A 17422-nucleotide genomic window follows, 5' to 3' on the forward strand; every position below is an offset into this window, starting at 1 on the left:
AGTGGGATCATGTGATCCTACGGTATGGTAAGTATCGTCCATTACGCTTTGTGTACTAACCCATGGTCTACATGAGAGTTCTATGTGGGGTTAGGTATGGTTCCATGGGTTTGTGTCAACCGGAAGATCTCATACAACCCATGGAGGATGACATCAAGTGGTGATCGTCATCAAGATTGCCGTGCGCAAGTTCAAGTGGAGCATCACAAAGATATCAAGTGCTTGAAGCTTGCCATCCATTGTGGTGACAATGGACTTGTGAAGATGTGCCAAAGAGTGGCTTACCCATATTGGAGTATGGGAGAGCAATAAACTAGTCTTCATCGAGCCGACGCAATCAACAAAGATGGTCCAACTTGAGGGAGTCAAGATCGTCATCATCTAGCTCAAGTGGACTATGTGCAAGGCAAAGGTTTGCCCTTGATACGTTTTCTATTTTACCTGTCTCATGGTGGTAGTTGGGAGACCGGGTTATAGGATCGATTGCCATACTATTAAGGAGGGCTCTCAAGTTACTAGCTTGATCGTATCGTTCGTAGAGAGCTCAAACCATTGCATCCTTGCATCATCTTTCTTGGTTCTTGTTTGGTGTTTCTCTTTGTGAGTTTTAGAGCTTATGGTCATCTTCATGATAAGCTCGAGTTCATCGAAAACGGAGTTCACATGCATCTTCTATGATGTTTTCGATGTTGGAGGTTATGCCGGTTCTTCTCTGTTGGAGGTTTCACTCTTCTATTTCTTAGGCATACCTCCCCTGCCTCTTCTTACTATAACCAGTCGTTGTTGGATGCTACTCGTCGTCATCTATCCAACAAGTCTGAGTTTGCTCAATTCGGAGTTCATTTGCAGAAGTTCAGTTTAGGCTTTATTTGCATCCTCTGTTTTCTCTGTTGTGTTCCTGAAAGGCTCAAGCGGTAGTACTGCTCTCTAGAGTGGTAGTACTGCTTGTAAGCGGCAGTACCGCAGCCCTGTGCCGCGCGTAGTACCGCTGCTTCTGGGGATGCGTTTTTTCGTGCCGGGTTTCACGGTAGTAGAGTAGTAGTACCTCTTATAAGCGGTAAGCGGTACTACCTCTCCCCATGAGCGGTACTACCTCTCCACTCGAGCTGTACTACCACTCCGGGCGGTACTACCTCTCCCCAGAGCGGTACTACCTCTCTAGCAGAACTACAGCTCGTGTTTTTCTCTCTCATTGGGCTATTTTGACCGTGCTAAGCGGTAGTACCGCTCCTCCGAACAGTAGTACCGCTTGTGCACGACCTGAGTGCATAACGGTTGGATTCGGGGGTGCCTATAAAAGGGGGTCTTCATCCCCAATGAACCTTATCTCTTTAGCTCGTGTTCTTCCCCCATTGTTGACCTTCTTCGAGCTTGCTATCTCGCAATTCCTCCATGGATTCTTGCTAGTTTTGGGGGGGGGGGAAGAGAGGAGATCTTGATCCACATTTCCACCAATCACTTTCTCCTCTATGTGAGGGGAACCCCTTGGATCTAGATCTTGGAGTTCTTGGTGTTCTCCTTCTTGTTCTTCCTCTCATTTTCCTCCATAGCTTTCGTTGCTTTGGTGGGATTTGAGAGTGAGGGACTTGGGCACTCCGTGTGCCCTTGCCATTGCATTTGGTGCATCGTTTTGAGTTCTCCACGGTGATACGTGGAAGTGAAGTTGAGAAGCTTATTACTCTTGGGTGCTTGGTATCCTTGAGCTTGTTCCTCTTAGGTGCTTGGGCACCCTAGACAGTTGGTGCTGCTTCGGAGCTCAATCATTGTGGTGTAATGCTCCGGGAAAGCGTCGGAGTCTCCAATTAGGTTGTGGAGATTACCCCGAGCAATTTGACGGGTACCGGTGACCACCCCCAAGGGTTTCCAAAGTGTACGGGTACGGTGACTGCCCCCAAGGGTTGCCATTTGTACGGGTTCGGTGAACGCCCTCAAGGGTCCCTTAGTGGAATCACGACATCTTGCATTGTGCGAGGGCGTGAGGAGATTACGGTGGCCCTAGTGGCTTCTTGGGGAGCATTGTGCCTCCACACCGCTCCAAACGGAGATTAGCATCCGCAAGGGTGTGAACTTCGGGATACATCGTCGTCTCCACGTGCCTCGGTTATCTCTTACCCGAGCCCTTTACTTATGCAATTTACTTTGTGATAGCCATATTGTTTCATGTCATATATCTTGCTATCACTTAGTTGTCTATCTTGCTTAGCATAAGTTGTTGGTGCACATAGGTGAGCCTAGTCGTTTTAGGTTTTTGTGCTTGACAAATTAAACGCTAGTTTTATTCCGCATTTGTTCAAGCCTAAACCGTAATTATTTTAAAGCGTCTATTCACCCACCCTCTAGGCGACATCCACGATCTTTCAAAGGGGGACCAGCGCACAGTGGGGCTGGGCATTTACTCAGGTTTGCCCCTTTCTAGTATCTCTCAGCTAACATTTCTTTTATCCAATGACGATCACTTATACCTTGCCATGATAAAGATACATAATCGTGAATTAGCTATATGGGACAATACTAATTGTCAGGGATATACCCCGCGGTATGACCTGGTCGGAGTTATGACCCGGCTGGGACTTGGCGCTTCACCGGTAACCCGCCGGAGGACTGGCGACTCACGGGTCTGACGGCTCACTGGTCTGCCGACTCGCTAGTCCGGCGACTCATTGGTGACCCGGTGGGTGTTTTAGATGGATAACAAGACCCAAGGCCAGAAGGCCGGCTCATGCTATGATGGGCCGGTTTACGAGGAAAGGCATAAGGAATATTCCCTTACAAAGGAAGCAAGACTAGGACTCCACTTGTAATAGAGTAATCTTAATCCTACTAGGACTAGTCATGTAACCCGCCCCTTCAACATATATAAGGAGGGGCAGGGTACCCCAAGAGGGACAAGCAATAATCTCTAGGGCTAGACACAACTAGGAGAGCCGGTTTACGGCGACTCCCCCATTAGTATAATGAGACATAACCTCAAACAGCATGTAGGGCTATTACCGGATGATGTTTCCCGGGGCCCGAAGCTGTCTAAATCATCATCTTGTGTTGCGTCTCTCGATTCCGCTCAACCCCTCTCAAGCTACTACATAGATGCGTTGGCCTCATGACTAAGTCCTCACTCTAGGACATCTGTCGTGACAATTCCACAACAGTTGGCGCCCACTGTGGGGCTCGCGCACAGTGGTGTTGAGTTCTTGAAGGGATCTTTCTCAGGGATCTAGAAGCTCGCGATTGGTCGCATGAAGAAGAGCCGGCGCAAAATAATCGTTCAAAGACAGCCCAACCTGAGTCAACCTCGGGCAGAGCAGGCAAGTTTATCGTTTATGATTTGGTATATACAGGATTGAAAAGATTACGATTGCATGCGTCGCCGCAGGCGTCGCTGGATGATACGTCGAATTTGATTTTTCGCTGTTGTACGGCCGCACGTGACCAGAGGAAACATCCGGGTCGGTTTCGGATGAGCTGCCCTACCAAGAAGCGCAGTCGCCAAAATTGATTGTGGCCGAGTCCTGTCCAAATCCGCTACCGTGTATTTTTTACTGGCTCAAGTCCTGAGATGACAGCGACGCAACAACTCTCTAGGGGTTTCTTGACTGAAGGAGCCTGAGACGATCTGCTACGCACTAAAAATAGTACTACGGTGCTAATATAACAGATAACATAGTTGCATGTACTGGAGCAGTCGTGCCCAAATACAAGCTACCCAAATTCTTCCTGGTGCACGCGCACCATCTATGCGAAACGGGCGGCCGGTCTTGCATGCATTTATGTGTTATTTTTTTGTCTTCTAGTGCATGTGGCTGTTAGTATTAAATACGAACACACTGATTATCTCATTCCGAAAGAACAGATCAACGCACATTTATTTTGGAGTTCTAAATTTTAAAAAGTCATATCTTTCAAACCGCTCGTCGGAATTCAAATCCGTTTTCATTGCTGAAACTCTTGCGACGAGATCTTTGAAACTAGATCCCGCATGGGTATATTTCAACGAAATTTTTTCGATGCCAACTTTGGTGCTAAATGGTGCAACTTTTTCCAAAACTAATTTTTGGATCTGTATTATTCAACTTCCTATGAGATTGCAATCTAGCAGCCACGACAACTTTGTTGTGCAACTAGTCTACCATCCCGATCAACTACCTAGTAGTCGATGTGCAACCCTCGTTCGTTGGCTTGTAATGTAGTCTAGTTGCACACACACATGCTCAGTTGGCTTGTAATGTAGTCTAGTTACACACACATTGATATTTAGTTGGCTTGTAATGTAGTCTAGCACACACATTGATGTTTAGTTGACAGGAAGACTAGTTGCACAACACATATGCTCAGTTGGCTTGTAATGTAGTCTAGTTGCACACACATTGATGTTTAGTTGGCAGGACTATTGGCACACACATATGCTCAGTTGGCTTGTAATGTAGTCTAGTTGCACACACATTGATGTTTAGTTGGCAGGACACTAGTTGCACACACATATGCTCAGTTGGCTCGGCAATGTAGTCTAGTTGCACACACATTGATTTTTAGTTGACAGGACTATTGGCACACACATATGCTCAGTTGGCACGGCAATATAGTCTAGTTGCACACATATTGGTGTTTAGTTGGCAGGAAGACTAGCTCGTTAAAACATCCCATGCGGGATCTACTTTTGAAGAGCACGTCACGAGGGTTTCAACGGCGAAAATGGATCTGAATTTCAACATGCGGTTTAGAAGATATGTCTTTTATAATTTTGAAAATCAAAAATTAATGCACGAGGGACAAACATGAGAAACAATAATGCAGCGACATGCAGACATCCATCACGTGAGAAGAGACCACATAAGAGTGATTAATTAGAAGTGCCATTTTTAGCACTTTTGGATTACAGTAATTTTAGAATCAGATTTCCTAATTGGGGCGAAGGGACGGAAAGTTTCTAAAAAAGCAGGCCGCTCAGACGCGGCGCCCAGCCGCCCGCTAGACGCGTCCTACAAGCTATTGCCGCTGCTGCCACACTTCCATCAAATCAAGCCCTGCAGAATCACTAGGTCACAAGACAAAAGACTGCACAACGCCATATAACAACGCGTGCATGCGTTATATCAGAAGAGAACAAATCATGAAATATGAGACAGATGCAGTATCCGCTCACGGGAGGACCAAGCAAGAAAAAGAAAAGAAAGAAGATAGCCCACAGAAGTTCAAGAGAGAAGGACTTGTGGGCTACTAATATGCTAGTTCGTATCGCTTCCCGACGTTCTATTGGTTTACGGTTAAAAACTAGCATCGGAGACTAATCGGAACAGATCAAGTGCTACTATCGAATCATCATCAGCGCAATTTTCAAAAAAAGGGAGAGGGGCCACGACCCGGAGGAGGAATCAATGTTTGGCTTTCTTCTGCTGCCGTTCCGTGTCTGCCATGGTTCTTCTCGGCCTCTTTGCTACGAACCGCTGCCACGCGGTGAGCTTCAGGGGAAAGTCGCCCAGCGCCGTGAGCCGCCCAGTCGCCCTCCGGGCTGTCCCGCGTTGAGCCGCCTTGTCCCGCCGGAGCCTCTACTGAGCCACCATCTCATCAGTATGCTTCTGCTACAACCGTCGCGGCCTCCGAGCCGCCCCCCGCCGGTGTTCCAAACCACCGCTGCGGTCGGCCTGCTTCAAGTCGCCGCCGCGGCCTTGAGTCGCCGGCCGCCCATCCCCACGCTAAGCCGCCACGTGCAGTATCAAGTTGCCGACCACCACCGTCGTCTACTGCAATGAGCCACTCTCAACAAGCCGCTGCATTTCTGACCCGCCGCCTGCGAGCGTTGCTTCTGCCACGCCTTACTGCATCTCTGTTGACCTCTCCTTGCTCGACCGTCGTTGTCGCGTGCCGTCGAGCTGCCTAAAATTGCTTCCATGGTTGCATGAAGACCCGGTCCCTGCTGAGTCCACAGCCGCTGCCGTGAGCCACTGTAGAGCCGCCGCGCCGACCAGGCTTTGAGTCGCCGCCACGGGCCGCCCACTGCTGCTGTCCCGCCGAGCCGCTGCAGCGCTCCTCCCTGCCGCGTTACTCTAGTTTGCACAGATTTTTGAGGAGTCTCCTAGCAAGGTGCTGCTGAAATTTGAGATGGGCTCTAGGCCCATATAGCAATTTCTGAAAAATCTCTAAGGGCCCATGTGGGTTATATGGCACTAGGTGTAGTGGGAAGTTTAGTCCCACCTCGAAAGTGGAAGTGGAGTTGGACCTCCCTATAAGGGTTTCTCTTCTACATGCTATTAGAGCTTGAGAAGAGAAGAGGCCCTCGCGCACTCCTCCTCCGCCGCCCATCACGACGCGCCGCGCTGCGCCGCGGGTTGCGGGATTGAGCCGAGCCGAGCTCACACCTACGCGCTTATTTTTGCCAGCCACTAACGGAGAGCAGGTCTCCAAAACCACGCCCTTCTGGTTCCTGTACGGGGTGAGGGGCGAATAGGTTTTTGGGTGGCGATTACGCGACTGCTCACTTCCGATCGTCTACTTCCTCTACGTCCGCGTCGCCTTCATCATCACCATGTCCACCGACGCCGAACGTGCCGCCGCCAAGAAAGCTGAAGCCGACAAGAAGGCCGCCGAGGATGCCGCTGCTGCCATCAAAGCTGTGGCCTCTGCATGGCCTACTGGAGGGTATAACTCGTTTATCCCGCTCCTACTGTTTTCCGTTTTAGCCATGCTAGTGTTATACGTAGATCTTTCTGCGATTAGCGTAGTATGTGCTAGCTTGACTGAATATCAGTATGCGTTTATTTGTGTCAATGTCATGCTAGTGATTTACTTATGGATTAATTTAATCAAGAAATTGCCTATTTCCTCAACAATCCAAAAACCTATTATGCGTTTATTTGTGTCAATGTCATGCTAGTGATTTACTCGTGGATTAATTTAATCGAGAAATTGCCTATTTCCTCAACAATCCAAAAACCTATTATGTGTAGGAATTTTTCGGCAAGTGGCTTTGCCGCTGCACTGAAACCGGATAAGTTTACCGGTACATACTTTAAGCGTTGGCAGACTAAGACCACGTTATGGCTCACGGCTATGAACGTGTTCTGGGTCACTGGTGTCTCCACGGGAACGATTGCTCCTGAACAGGAGAAGGTGTTCAAGGAGGCTACCGTTGTGTTTCTCGGAGCAGTTCTTAGCGTGATCGGAGATAAACTAGTCGACGCATATTTACATGTGCATGTCGCCAAGGACTTGTGGGAGGCGCTCGAATCTAAATTCGGGGCCGCCGATGCAGGGAGTGAGATGTATGTTATAGAGCAGTTCCACGATTACAAGATGGTTGAAAACCGTCCTGTATTGGAGCAGGCTCATGAGATAATATGCATTGTTAAGGAGCTTGAGCTTCTTAAGTGCGAGTTATCGGGCAAGTTTGTCGCGGGCTGCATAATCGCTAAGCTCCCTAATTCCTGGAGGAACTTTGCCACCACTCTGAAACATCAGAGGCATGAATTCTCTGTAGAGGATGTCATTGGCCATCTGAGTGTTGAGCAGAATTCAAGGGCAATGGACTCGCACGGAAAAGGGGTCGAAGGAACTTCTGTTGCCAACATTGTGAACCAGAGGAACCATAACTCCCACAAGCCCAAGGGAAAGAATGGTGTCCAACACAATACCGACTTTAAGAAGAAGGGTAAGAAGACCTTCAAGAAGAACAAGAAGGACGAGGGCTGCTTTACTTGTGGTTCGGTTGAACATTGGGCCAACAAGTGCCCAAACAAGTACAAGAAGTCAGGACAGGACTCCAAGTCTGTCAACATGATTGTGGGCAACAATGAGAATGGTGCATCTGGGTACGGTAATTTATTTACTGTCTTTTCAGTGTTTCAGCCTACCGATTGGTGGGTGGACACAGGTGCAGGTGTTCATGTGTGTGCTGACATTTCATTGTTCACTTCTTACCAGGTCACAGGTCACGGGTCCGTATTGATGGGGAATGGCGCGAGTGCTTCTGTTCATGGTGTTGCCACGGTCGATCTGAAGTTTACTTCGGGAAGGATCGTGCAGCTGAAGAACGTGCAGCATGTCCCTGCCATCAAGAAGAACCTCGTTAGTGGCTCCCTTCTATGTAGAGAAGGGTTTAAGTTGGTTTTCGAGTCTAATAAATTAGTTGTTACGAAATATGGACTCTTTGTTGGAAAAGGTTATGAGAGCGGAGGGATGTTCCGCCTTTCCCTCGCATATTTTTGTAATAAAGTCCTGAACCATATTCATTCGAATGTTAATGAATCCGAAGTTTGGCATTCACGTCTTTGTCACATTAGTTTCAGTGTTATGACGCGGCTAGCCAAGTTGGATTTAATCCCTAGTTTCACTTTAGCCAAAGGTTCTAAGTGCCTTTCATGTGTGCAAGCTAAGAAACCTCGCAAGCCTCACAAGGCCGCGGAGGAGAGACACTTGGCACCATTAGAACCCATACATTTTTATCTTTGTGAGATGAATGGTGTGTTGACTAAAGGTGGAAAGAAATACTTCATGACATTGATAGATGATTCCACTAGATATTGCTATGTGTATCTGTTAAATACTAAAGATGAGGCTCTACACTACTTTAAAATCTATAAGGCAGAAGTTGAGAATCAACTTGAAAAGAAAATTAAACGAGTCCGATCAGATCGCGGTGGAGAGTACTTCTCAAGTGAGTTTGATTCCTTTTGTGCGGAACACGGCATTATTCATGAGAGGACGCCTCCCTATTCACCCCACTCAAACGGGGTTGCCGAGCAGAAAAACCGTACTCTAACTGATTTGGTTAACGCCATGTTAGATACATCGGGTTTATCCAAGGCATGGTGGGGGGAGGCTATATTGACGGCATGTTACGTCCTGAATAAAGTTCTGACAAAGGATAATGAGATCACTCCCTATGAGAAATGGGCGAAGAGAAGGACAACACTCTCGTACTTGCGCACTTGGGGCTGTTTGGCGAAAGTCAATGTGCCGATCCCCAAAAAGCGTAAGCTTGGACCCAAGACTGTGGACTGCGTTAATTTGGGCTACGCTAAGAACAACGTTGGCTATAGATTTCTACTAGTGAAATCTGAGGTACCTGACCAGAAGGTCGGTACAATTATGGAGTCTAAGGATGCTACATTCTTCGAGGATATTTTTCCTATGAGAGATATGCAAAGCACTTCTAGACAGGAATCTGAGGAGACTCCTGAACCTGCCATCCCTATGGAATATTATGAACAAACACATGATGAAAATCCTAAGGAGGATGACGAGGAAACCCTTGGTAGGGGCAAGAGACAAAGGACTGCAAAGACCTTTGGTGATGATTTCTTCGTGTACCTCGTGGATGATACTCCCACTTCTATTTCAGAAGCGTATGCCTCTCCAGAAGCTGATTACTGGAAGGATGCGGTCCGTAGAGTGATGGACTCCATCATGGCTAACGGGACATGGGAGATCACTGACCGTCCCTATGGTTGCAAACCATTAGGATGTAAGTGGGTGTTCAAGAAGAAGCTTAGGCCCGATGGTACAATTGAAAAGTACAAGGCTAGGCTTGTGGCCAAGGGCTATGACCAGAAAGAAGAGGAAGATTTCTTCGATACTTATTCACCTGTGGCTAGGCTGACCACCATTTGAGTATTACTCTCATTGGCGGCCTCGCATGGTCTTCTCGTCCATCAGATGGATGTTAAGACGGATTTTCTGAATGGAGAGCTAAACGAGGAAATCTACATGCAACAGCCAGATGGCTTTGTGATAGATGGTCAGGAAAGAAAGGTTTGTAGGTTGCTGAAATCTTTATATGGCCTGAAGCAAGCACCTAAGCAATGGCATGATAAGTTTAATACAACTCTGACATCTGTTGGTTTCGTTGTTAATGAGGCTGACAAATGTGTATACTATCGCCATGGTGGGGGCGAAGGAGTTATACTGTGCTTGTATGTTGATGACATACTAATATTTGGAACAAAACTCAAGGTCATTGAGGAGGTCAAATCATTTCTATCTCATAACTTTGAGATGAAAGACCTTGGTGTGGCTGATGTTATCTTGAACATCAAGCTACTGAGAGATAATGAGGGTGGGATTACACTTCTGCAATCCCACTATGTTGAGAAGGTGTTGAGTCGTTTTGGATATTCGGACTGTGCACCATGTCAAACACTATATGATCCTAGCGTGTTGATTCGAAAGTCCAAGGGCACGGCTAAAGATCAATTGAGATACTCTCAAATCATTGGTTCACTGATGTACCTAGCGAGCGCAACGAGGCCTGACATCGCATTTGCTGTGAGCAAATTAAGCCGGTTTGTTTCCAAACCGGGTGATGTACATTGGCATGCTGTTGAAAGAGTTATGCGCTATCTGAAAGGTACTATGAACTATGGACTTCACTATACCGGAGACCCGTCGGTACTTGAAGGGTATAGTGATGCGAATTGGATCTCTGATGCTGATGAGATGAAGGCCACAACTGGGTATATGTTTACTCTTGGAGGCGACGCTGTTTCCTGGAAGTCTTGCAAGCAAACGATCTTAACGAGATCGACAATGGAAGCAGAATTAACAGCATTAGATACATCTGGTGTTGAAGTAGGATGGCTTCGAGATCTTTTGATGGACTTGCCATTGGTTGATAAACCGGTTCCGGCTATCCTTATGAACTATGACAATCAGACTGTCATCACCAAGGTGAAGAGTTCAAAGGACAACATGAAGTCCAACAAACACATAAGAATGAGATTAAAAGCTGTCAGAAAATTAAGAAACTCTGGAGTGATAGCGTTGGACTATGTCCATACGGCTAAGAATCTGGCAGATCCCTTTACGAAAGGGCTATCACATGTTGTGATAGATAATGCATCGAGGGAGATGGGTATGAGACCCACATGAATTGCCATGGTGGTAACCCAACCTATGTGATCGGAGATCCCGTGAAGTAGGACCTGGGAAAACAAGCCAGTGGTGAACTGAGGAGAGTAACTATACTAACCCACTCCGTTGGAGATGCAATACTCTCGATACTGTATGGTAGGATGACTACTGTCTTAATGTGTTCCAAAGCTTATGAAAGCAAGATGCTATCCTACAGAGCGATCTTTGGAGGAACACACCTATATGAGCCCGACTGCTGGTCACAGTCTATGAGATTGGGGTGATCTCTAGTAAGCTCATGAATAGGCCAGGAGTGTGACTTATATGCTCCACCCGAGGGGTCAGCCTTCGGCAGCCTAGTACTAGTAAGACATGTGGTGAAACTTCTTTACGCCAAACTGACAATTCAAGGCATAGTCCATTGTTCAGTTGTGAAGGAGTGTAGCTACTTGCTCTAGGTGAAGTTCAACCTTAACAGGTCTTTACTAAAACACTGGTATATCGAAACAGTAATTGGAACAGAGGACACAATGGGACCTCAAGATCTGGTGGGGGATTGCTGAAATTTGAGATGGGCTCTAGGCCCATATAGCAATTTCTGAAAAATCTCTAAGGGCCCATGTGGGTTATATGGCACTAGGTGTAGTGGGAAGTTTAGTCCCACCCCGGAAGTGGAAGAGGAGTTGGACCTCCTTATAAGGGTTTCTCTTCTACATGCTATTGGAGCTTGAGGAGAGAAGAGGCCCTCGCGCACTCCTCCTCCGCCGCCCGCCTCGCCACGCCATGCCTCGTCACGACGCGCCGCGGGTTGCGGGATTGAGCCGAGCCGAGCTCACACCAACGCGCTTATTTTTGCCAGTCACTAACGGAAAGTTCTCTGACAGCTGGGCTACGATCTGAGATGTCGGATCGTGGGCTGTCACGGACTCGGACGTGGGTCGAGCCCACGTCTCTCCACGCGGCTGCACCTATATAAGTGTGCGGTGTCTCCTAACCCTAGTCGCCACGAACAGATCACATCTGCTCCACGCGCACGCCCACCGTCGTTCCCTTGCTGCTGCTGCCGCTGGTGACTCCATCCCGTCCGCCGCGTACACGGTCGACGGGGAGCAGGTTTCCGAAACCACGCCCTTCTGGTTCCTATACGGGGTGAGGGGCGAATAGGTTTTTGGGCAGCGATTACGCGACTGCTCACTTCCGATCGTCTACTTCCTCTATGTCCGCGTCGCCTTCATCATCACCATGTCCATCAACGCCGAACGTGCCGCCGCCGAGAAAGCTGAAGTCGACAAGAAGGCCGCCGAGGTCGCCACTGCTGCCACCAAAGCCGTGGCCTCTGCATGGCCTACTGGAGGGTATAACTCGTTTATCCCGCTCCTACTGTTTTCCGTTTTAGCCATGCTAGCGTTATACGTAGATCTTTCTGCAATTAGCGTAGTATTTGCTAGCTTGACTGAATATCAGTATGCGTTTATTTGTGTCAATGTCATGCTAGTGATTTACTCGTGGATTAATTTAATCGAGAAATTGCCTATTTCCTCAACAGGTGCTGCACAAGTTGAATACCAAATTCCAAAGGCTCAAGACCAACGACGACACTTGTGCCATCTTAATTAAGAGGGGTCCGAGACTAAGTATTGTTAGTGGTACGGCAAGTTGGCTGCCCCTCGAACAAAAAAGGTGTCAGTACAAAAACAATTCTGAAAAAGCTTCATCCCAACGTCGCTGTTGCCGCCGCGTTAAACCGTCGGGGCCACGTTGAGCTGCCTCTGCTGTGTTGAGCCACCGGGAGTCATCGGTCTGCCTGAACCGCCGAGATTATGTTGAGCCGCCTCTGACGTGGCATACAGATCATCTGTCATTCACAAACATCAGGTGGTATCTATCTAAATTTATCTTATTATACACTTATTGTTTTCTATCAAAGAACAATTATTCTGCCCTGTAACATTTTTACACATGACAATTGTTTATGCCATTATATCGCGGATGCACGTTCGGCTGTGCCGCTCAGCTTCACGGATATGTGTGTCACGGTCCAGTTTGCATCAACACGCCGGCTGACTCGCTCGTCCGCACCGGCTTACAACGCCTCGGCCGACTCATCTGTCTACTTTCGCGGCCGACTCGCTCGTGATTGGTTTTAACTTCACCATATTGATCATCAAATCCGCGGCAGATAATTCTAGCTTAACATATCAAGTGAAATACATTCAATATATTTTTATATTATATATTGCTTTCTTTAAAAGAGCAATTACTCTGGCTTGCAAGTTCTCCAATGCAGGACAAAGTTATATCATCGAGCTGTTGAGTGACTCATACCGGTTTATATCAGGGTCAAATATGGGGAGTCTCAAGCCAACTCGAGTCATCTTAAGACTCGGGGGCTACGATGACATGACTCAGTAAATGACTGACAGTTTAAAGCAAGTCAAGAACTCCGGGTCAGTGAAGGGAAAATAACCCGGTCCCGAAGGTTGCTGTTATATTGATGAAAATTTAAAGGCCGTCAGAAAATTTCCGGCTTGAAAAAAAGGATTCCGGTTTAAAATCCGGTTCAAGGGAAAGCTGTCTCCCACAAGGCTTTGAAGCTCTCAATATCCGGTTTAAGAATTTCTGGTTTAAAAGAATAATCTCTCGCAAGTTCGAGTTCTCAGCAAAAATTAAAGGGACCAAAGAGAGTCTGTAGCAAAAGAACAACTCAAACATAGGTGCCCCTTGGGCACAGCTCACAATATCATTTGGGGGCTTCCTGTTCAAACATAGGTCGTATTCGAACCAAAGAGAACATAGCTGTCGGTACCCTCTTGATCGACACAATGCCAAACCCACTAGGGGCTTCTTGATCGTATTCGAATCATAGCTTAACCCCTTTTGGGTCCGACTTTGATCGTATTCGAATCAGAGTCGTTAAAAAACTCTCAAGGTCATTTGGGGGCTTCCTGTTCAAACATAGGTCGTATTCGAACCAAAGAGAACATAGCTGTCGGTACCCTCTTGATCGGCGCAACACCAAAGCCACTAGGGGCTACATGATCGTATTCGAATCCTAGCTTAACCCCTTTGGTCCGGTTTACTGATCGTATTCGAATCAGAAGCCTCAAATTTTTCTTTCTATTTTGTTTAAGTTTTTTGCAAACAATCTTTGGTTTTGTCTTGAGACCTTTTTTGTTCATATCTGAAGCATATATGTGGTTTCGATTAACCCGGCTTGACTTTGGATGATAAGTCGCCATATATGACAATCATAAACATTTGGAAGTTTTGACTTCTAAAGATTGGGTTATCACCCTTACTACATAGGTATCCTAAACCGGCAGTACGATTCAATATCACAGGAACCGGTTTCCCAAACCGGGTTATATTATTCAAATCTTTAATAGCCAAGATGGCTGGATTTTATTATGGTTATAAATAACCAGTATTATGATTGAGGTTTTCAAAGTTGCTTTAGCGCAATGGATATTATTTTATCGATGGATATGATTTATTTTGCAATGGAAGGAATAGTCCCGAGTCACTGCAGGCTTACGACCCGGCACTTGGGGGCTACATTATTCGAGTTGAGATTACATCAAATATGCAAGTCTCATGTCGCTGCAAGCATGCACCATGACACTTGGGGGCTAATGCAAAGTCATTTTTACTAGCCTTATTGAAGACCCGACTCATCACATCATAATGAGCCGGCCCTTGGGGGCTACCAATTGCTCCTGTCAACAATTCAAGGTACACAAGTCTTAATCCATTATATTGAAGGATCCACTGCTCAGTTGGTAAAGCACAAAGCTCTCAACCTTGTGGACGTGGGTTCAAGCCCCATGATGGGGATTGCATCATATGATGTTACTTTCAATGAAGTATTTATAAAGTCCCGGCTCAATATTATCTTACTGAGCCGGCCCTTGGGAGCTACACGTTGCTATTCAAGTCTACATGATCATATTTATAAAGTCCCTGCTCATTATTACATAATGACCCGGCCCTTGGGGGCTACACTGGTTGAAGCTTTTATGGGCATCAGGCAAATATAAGTCCCAGGTTGCTGCAAGCATGACAACCCGGCACTTGGGGGCTACAGGTATTATGCATATAAAGGAGGAACATCTTCAAAATTCTCAGTTTTTAGTAAACCAGATTGACCCGGTATCTGCAACAATCATGACCCGGTTCTACATCTTTAAGCCGGCTGAATATCAGATGAGTATTTCAAGACCAATATTTTTAAGCATTGGGAGCTAAATCAAATGAATTATTCTTCACAATATTTTTCTGTGAGAAACCAACATCAGCAAATTGATTAAGAAGCTGGTTTACTGACCTGAATTTTCTAGGAGAAGGAAATGACAAGGAATTAAGGACGATCAGATGTCGGCTTACAAGAATTCTTAACCCGGAGCACAATCTGTCAAGTCTGTTCTTGCGTTTATGTTGCAGAATTAGTTTAACATGGATAAATCCAAGCTAAACTGGGGGCTAATGTCGAGGATATACCCCGCGGTATGACCCAGCCGGAGTTATGACCCGGCTAGGACTTGGCGCTTCACCGGTAACCCGCCGGAGGACTGGCGACTCACGGGTCTGGCGGCTCACTGGTCTGCCGACTCACTAGTCCGGCGACTCATTGGTGACCCGGTGGGTGTTTTAGATGGATAACAAGGCCCAAGGCCCAGAAGGCCGGCTCATGCTATGATGGGCCGGTTTACGAGGAAAGGCATAAGGAATATTCCCTTACAAAGGAAGCAAGACTAGAACTCCAATTGTAATAGAGTAATCTTAATCCTACTAGGACTAGTCATGTAACCCGCCCCTTCAACATATATAAGGAGGGGCAGGGTACCCCAAGAGGGACAAGCAATAATCTCTAGGGCTAGACACAACTAGGAGAGCCAGTTTACGGCGATTCCCCCATTAGCATAATGAGACCTAGCCTCAAACAGCATGTAGGGCTATTACCGGATGATGTTTCCCGGGGCCCGAAGCTGTCTAAATCATCGTCTTGTGTTGCGTCTCTCGATTCCGCTCAACCCCTCTCAAGCTACTACATAGATGCGTTGGCCTCACGACTAAGTCCTCACTCTAGGACATCTGCCGTGACAATTCCACGACACTAATAAAACAAATAATCGACATATCTCCTCGGGTCTGTTGATGAAACTAAATGTGAGGAAGTGTTTTCTTCAAATTTGTAGCCCGTAAATTGGTAAACACCGAATTGATGTTTCAGATGTAGACATAATGGTGAAATTTTAGTAGTATCCATCAGTGCTAAACAGATGAGGGGGTGTGCTCTATGTGTATCCTTCAATTGTACATGGAAATGGCATTTACTATGTCCAGGTGAACTTTCTATGTAGTTAGTAGTTGTCCATGTTCCTCATTTTGTCTCGCTGCAACTACAATCTACATTGTCGCTATGCTAAGTAAAAATCTTGGCATTTTGAAGGTAAATTTGGATGAAATAGTCAACCATGGAGTCCATGGGAAGTTCTGATCTAAGCATTGGGTCAACTACGCCAATGGGAGTTGAAGATAATGACAATAGCTTTGCCATGGTAATTTATTTATTGTATTGGTCACAGGCGTACGTCACAAAGTTATTGTCACCTGATGGTTTTCCTGGAAATTATAGGGCATGATCCAGCAGGCCGAAAATGATGGAAATAGCTACACACGCCAACGCGAACTAGAAGTCTTCTGTTTTGTGCAAGTAGATTTTGTCTCACATCCAATGCATGAGATGTAGTTTATTAATTGAACATCTTTTTTTTGATATCCAGGGGTCAAGATATGAGCCCGAGTGTGATGCTAACTTACAACCTGTATTTGGTATGCACTTTAACACCTGGGAGGAAGGTATGACAATCTATAAAATGTATGCTCATGAAGTCGGGTTCTCAGTTCGCACATGGGCAACAAACAAAGATGAACATGGCGTATTGTGGAAGAGGTTTGTTTGTGCTAGGGAGGGTTGGAGGAAGGTGGCTCAGGAAGAGGAAAGGATAAATCCTAAGTGAAAATTCAAGTTAACAAGTTGTGGTTGTGAGGCTATGATTGGATTGACGAGGCAGGATGACGGCAAATATAAGGTCGCACGGTTTGTTCCATCACACACTCACCAACTTATTTCGCCAAGTAAGAGACATCTTATCAAGACAAATAGAGAAGTAAGTCCCTGTTCAGATGTTCTCCATGATCCAGCTTCCTGAAATAACAATGAGAAGCCAGCCGAATAATGCATCTCTGAGAAGCCCACTTCGTGAAGACGAGGATCGGGCCAGTGCAATATCCGCGGAGACGAGGAGCAGCCGAAGCCTATCTTCACGGAAATGAGAAGTTGAAGTTCCTCCGAATTACAAGGGAATGCCACCTCAAAGTGCCTCACAGCCGAAATGTTTTCTCTCGCTCAACGTACCACACACCTAGAAATTACATGGGAGTGCCACCCCGAAGTACCAGACACCCGAAACATTTTCTCTATTTACATGAAACTGCCACCCGGAAGTATCTTCTGGAGCTGCTGTCCAGCCGAACACATTGCTACTCCAGCAAGAAGTTGGAAGTCAGCGAGAAGTTGAGA

The 17422-nt window shown here is 46.6% G+C and overlaps 1 protein-coding gene across 1 annotated transcript; it reads left to right on the top strand.

Annotated features, from left to right (window-relative positions):
* Nucleotides 1-5406: 5406 nt before the first annotated feature.
* Nucleotides 5407-16636, top strand: LOC141040822 (uncharacterized). The gene is made up of 4 exons (XM_073506937.1): nucleotides 5407-5478; nucleotides 6551-6849; nucleotides 6939-7804; nucleotides 16623-16636. Exons 1-4 carry the CDS (start codon nucleotides 5407-5409, stop codon nucleotides 16634-16636), a joined length of 1251 nt encoding a protein of 416 aa, XP_073363038.1.
* Nucleotides 16637-17422: the final 786 nt, after the last annotated feature.

Source organism: Aegilops tauschii, chromosome 2 (assembly GCF_002575655.3).
Source record: "Aegilops tauschii subsp. strangulata cultivar AL8/78 chromosome 2, Aet v6.0, whole genome shotgun sequence".
NCBI classification, from domain to species: Eukaryota; Viridiplantae; Streptophyta; class Magnoliopsida; order Poales; family Poaceae; genus Aegilops; species Aegilops tauschii.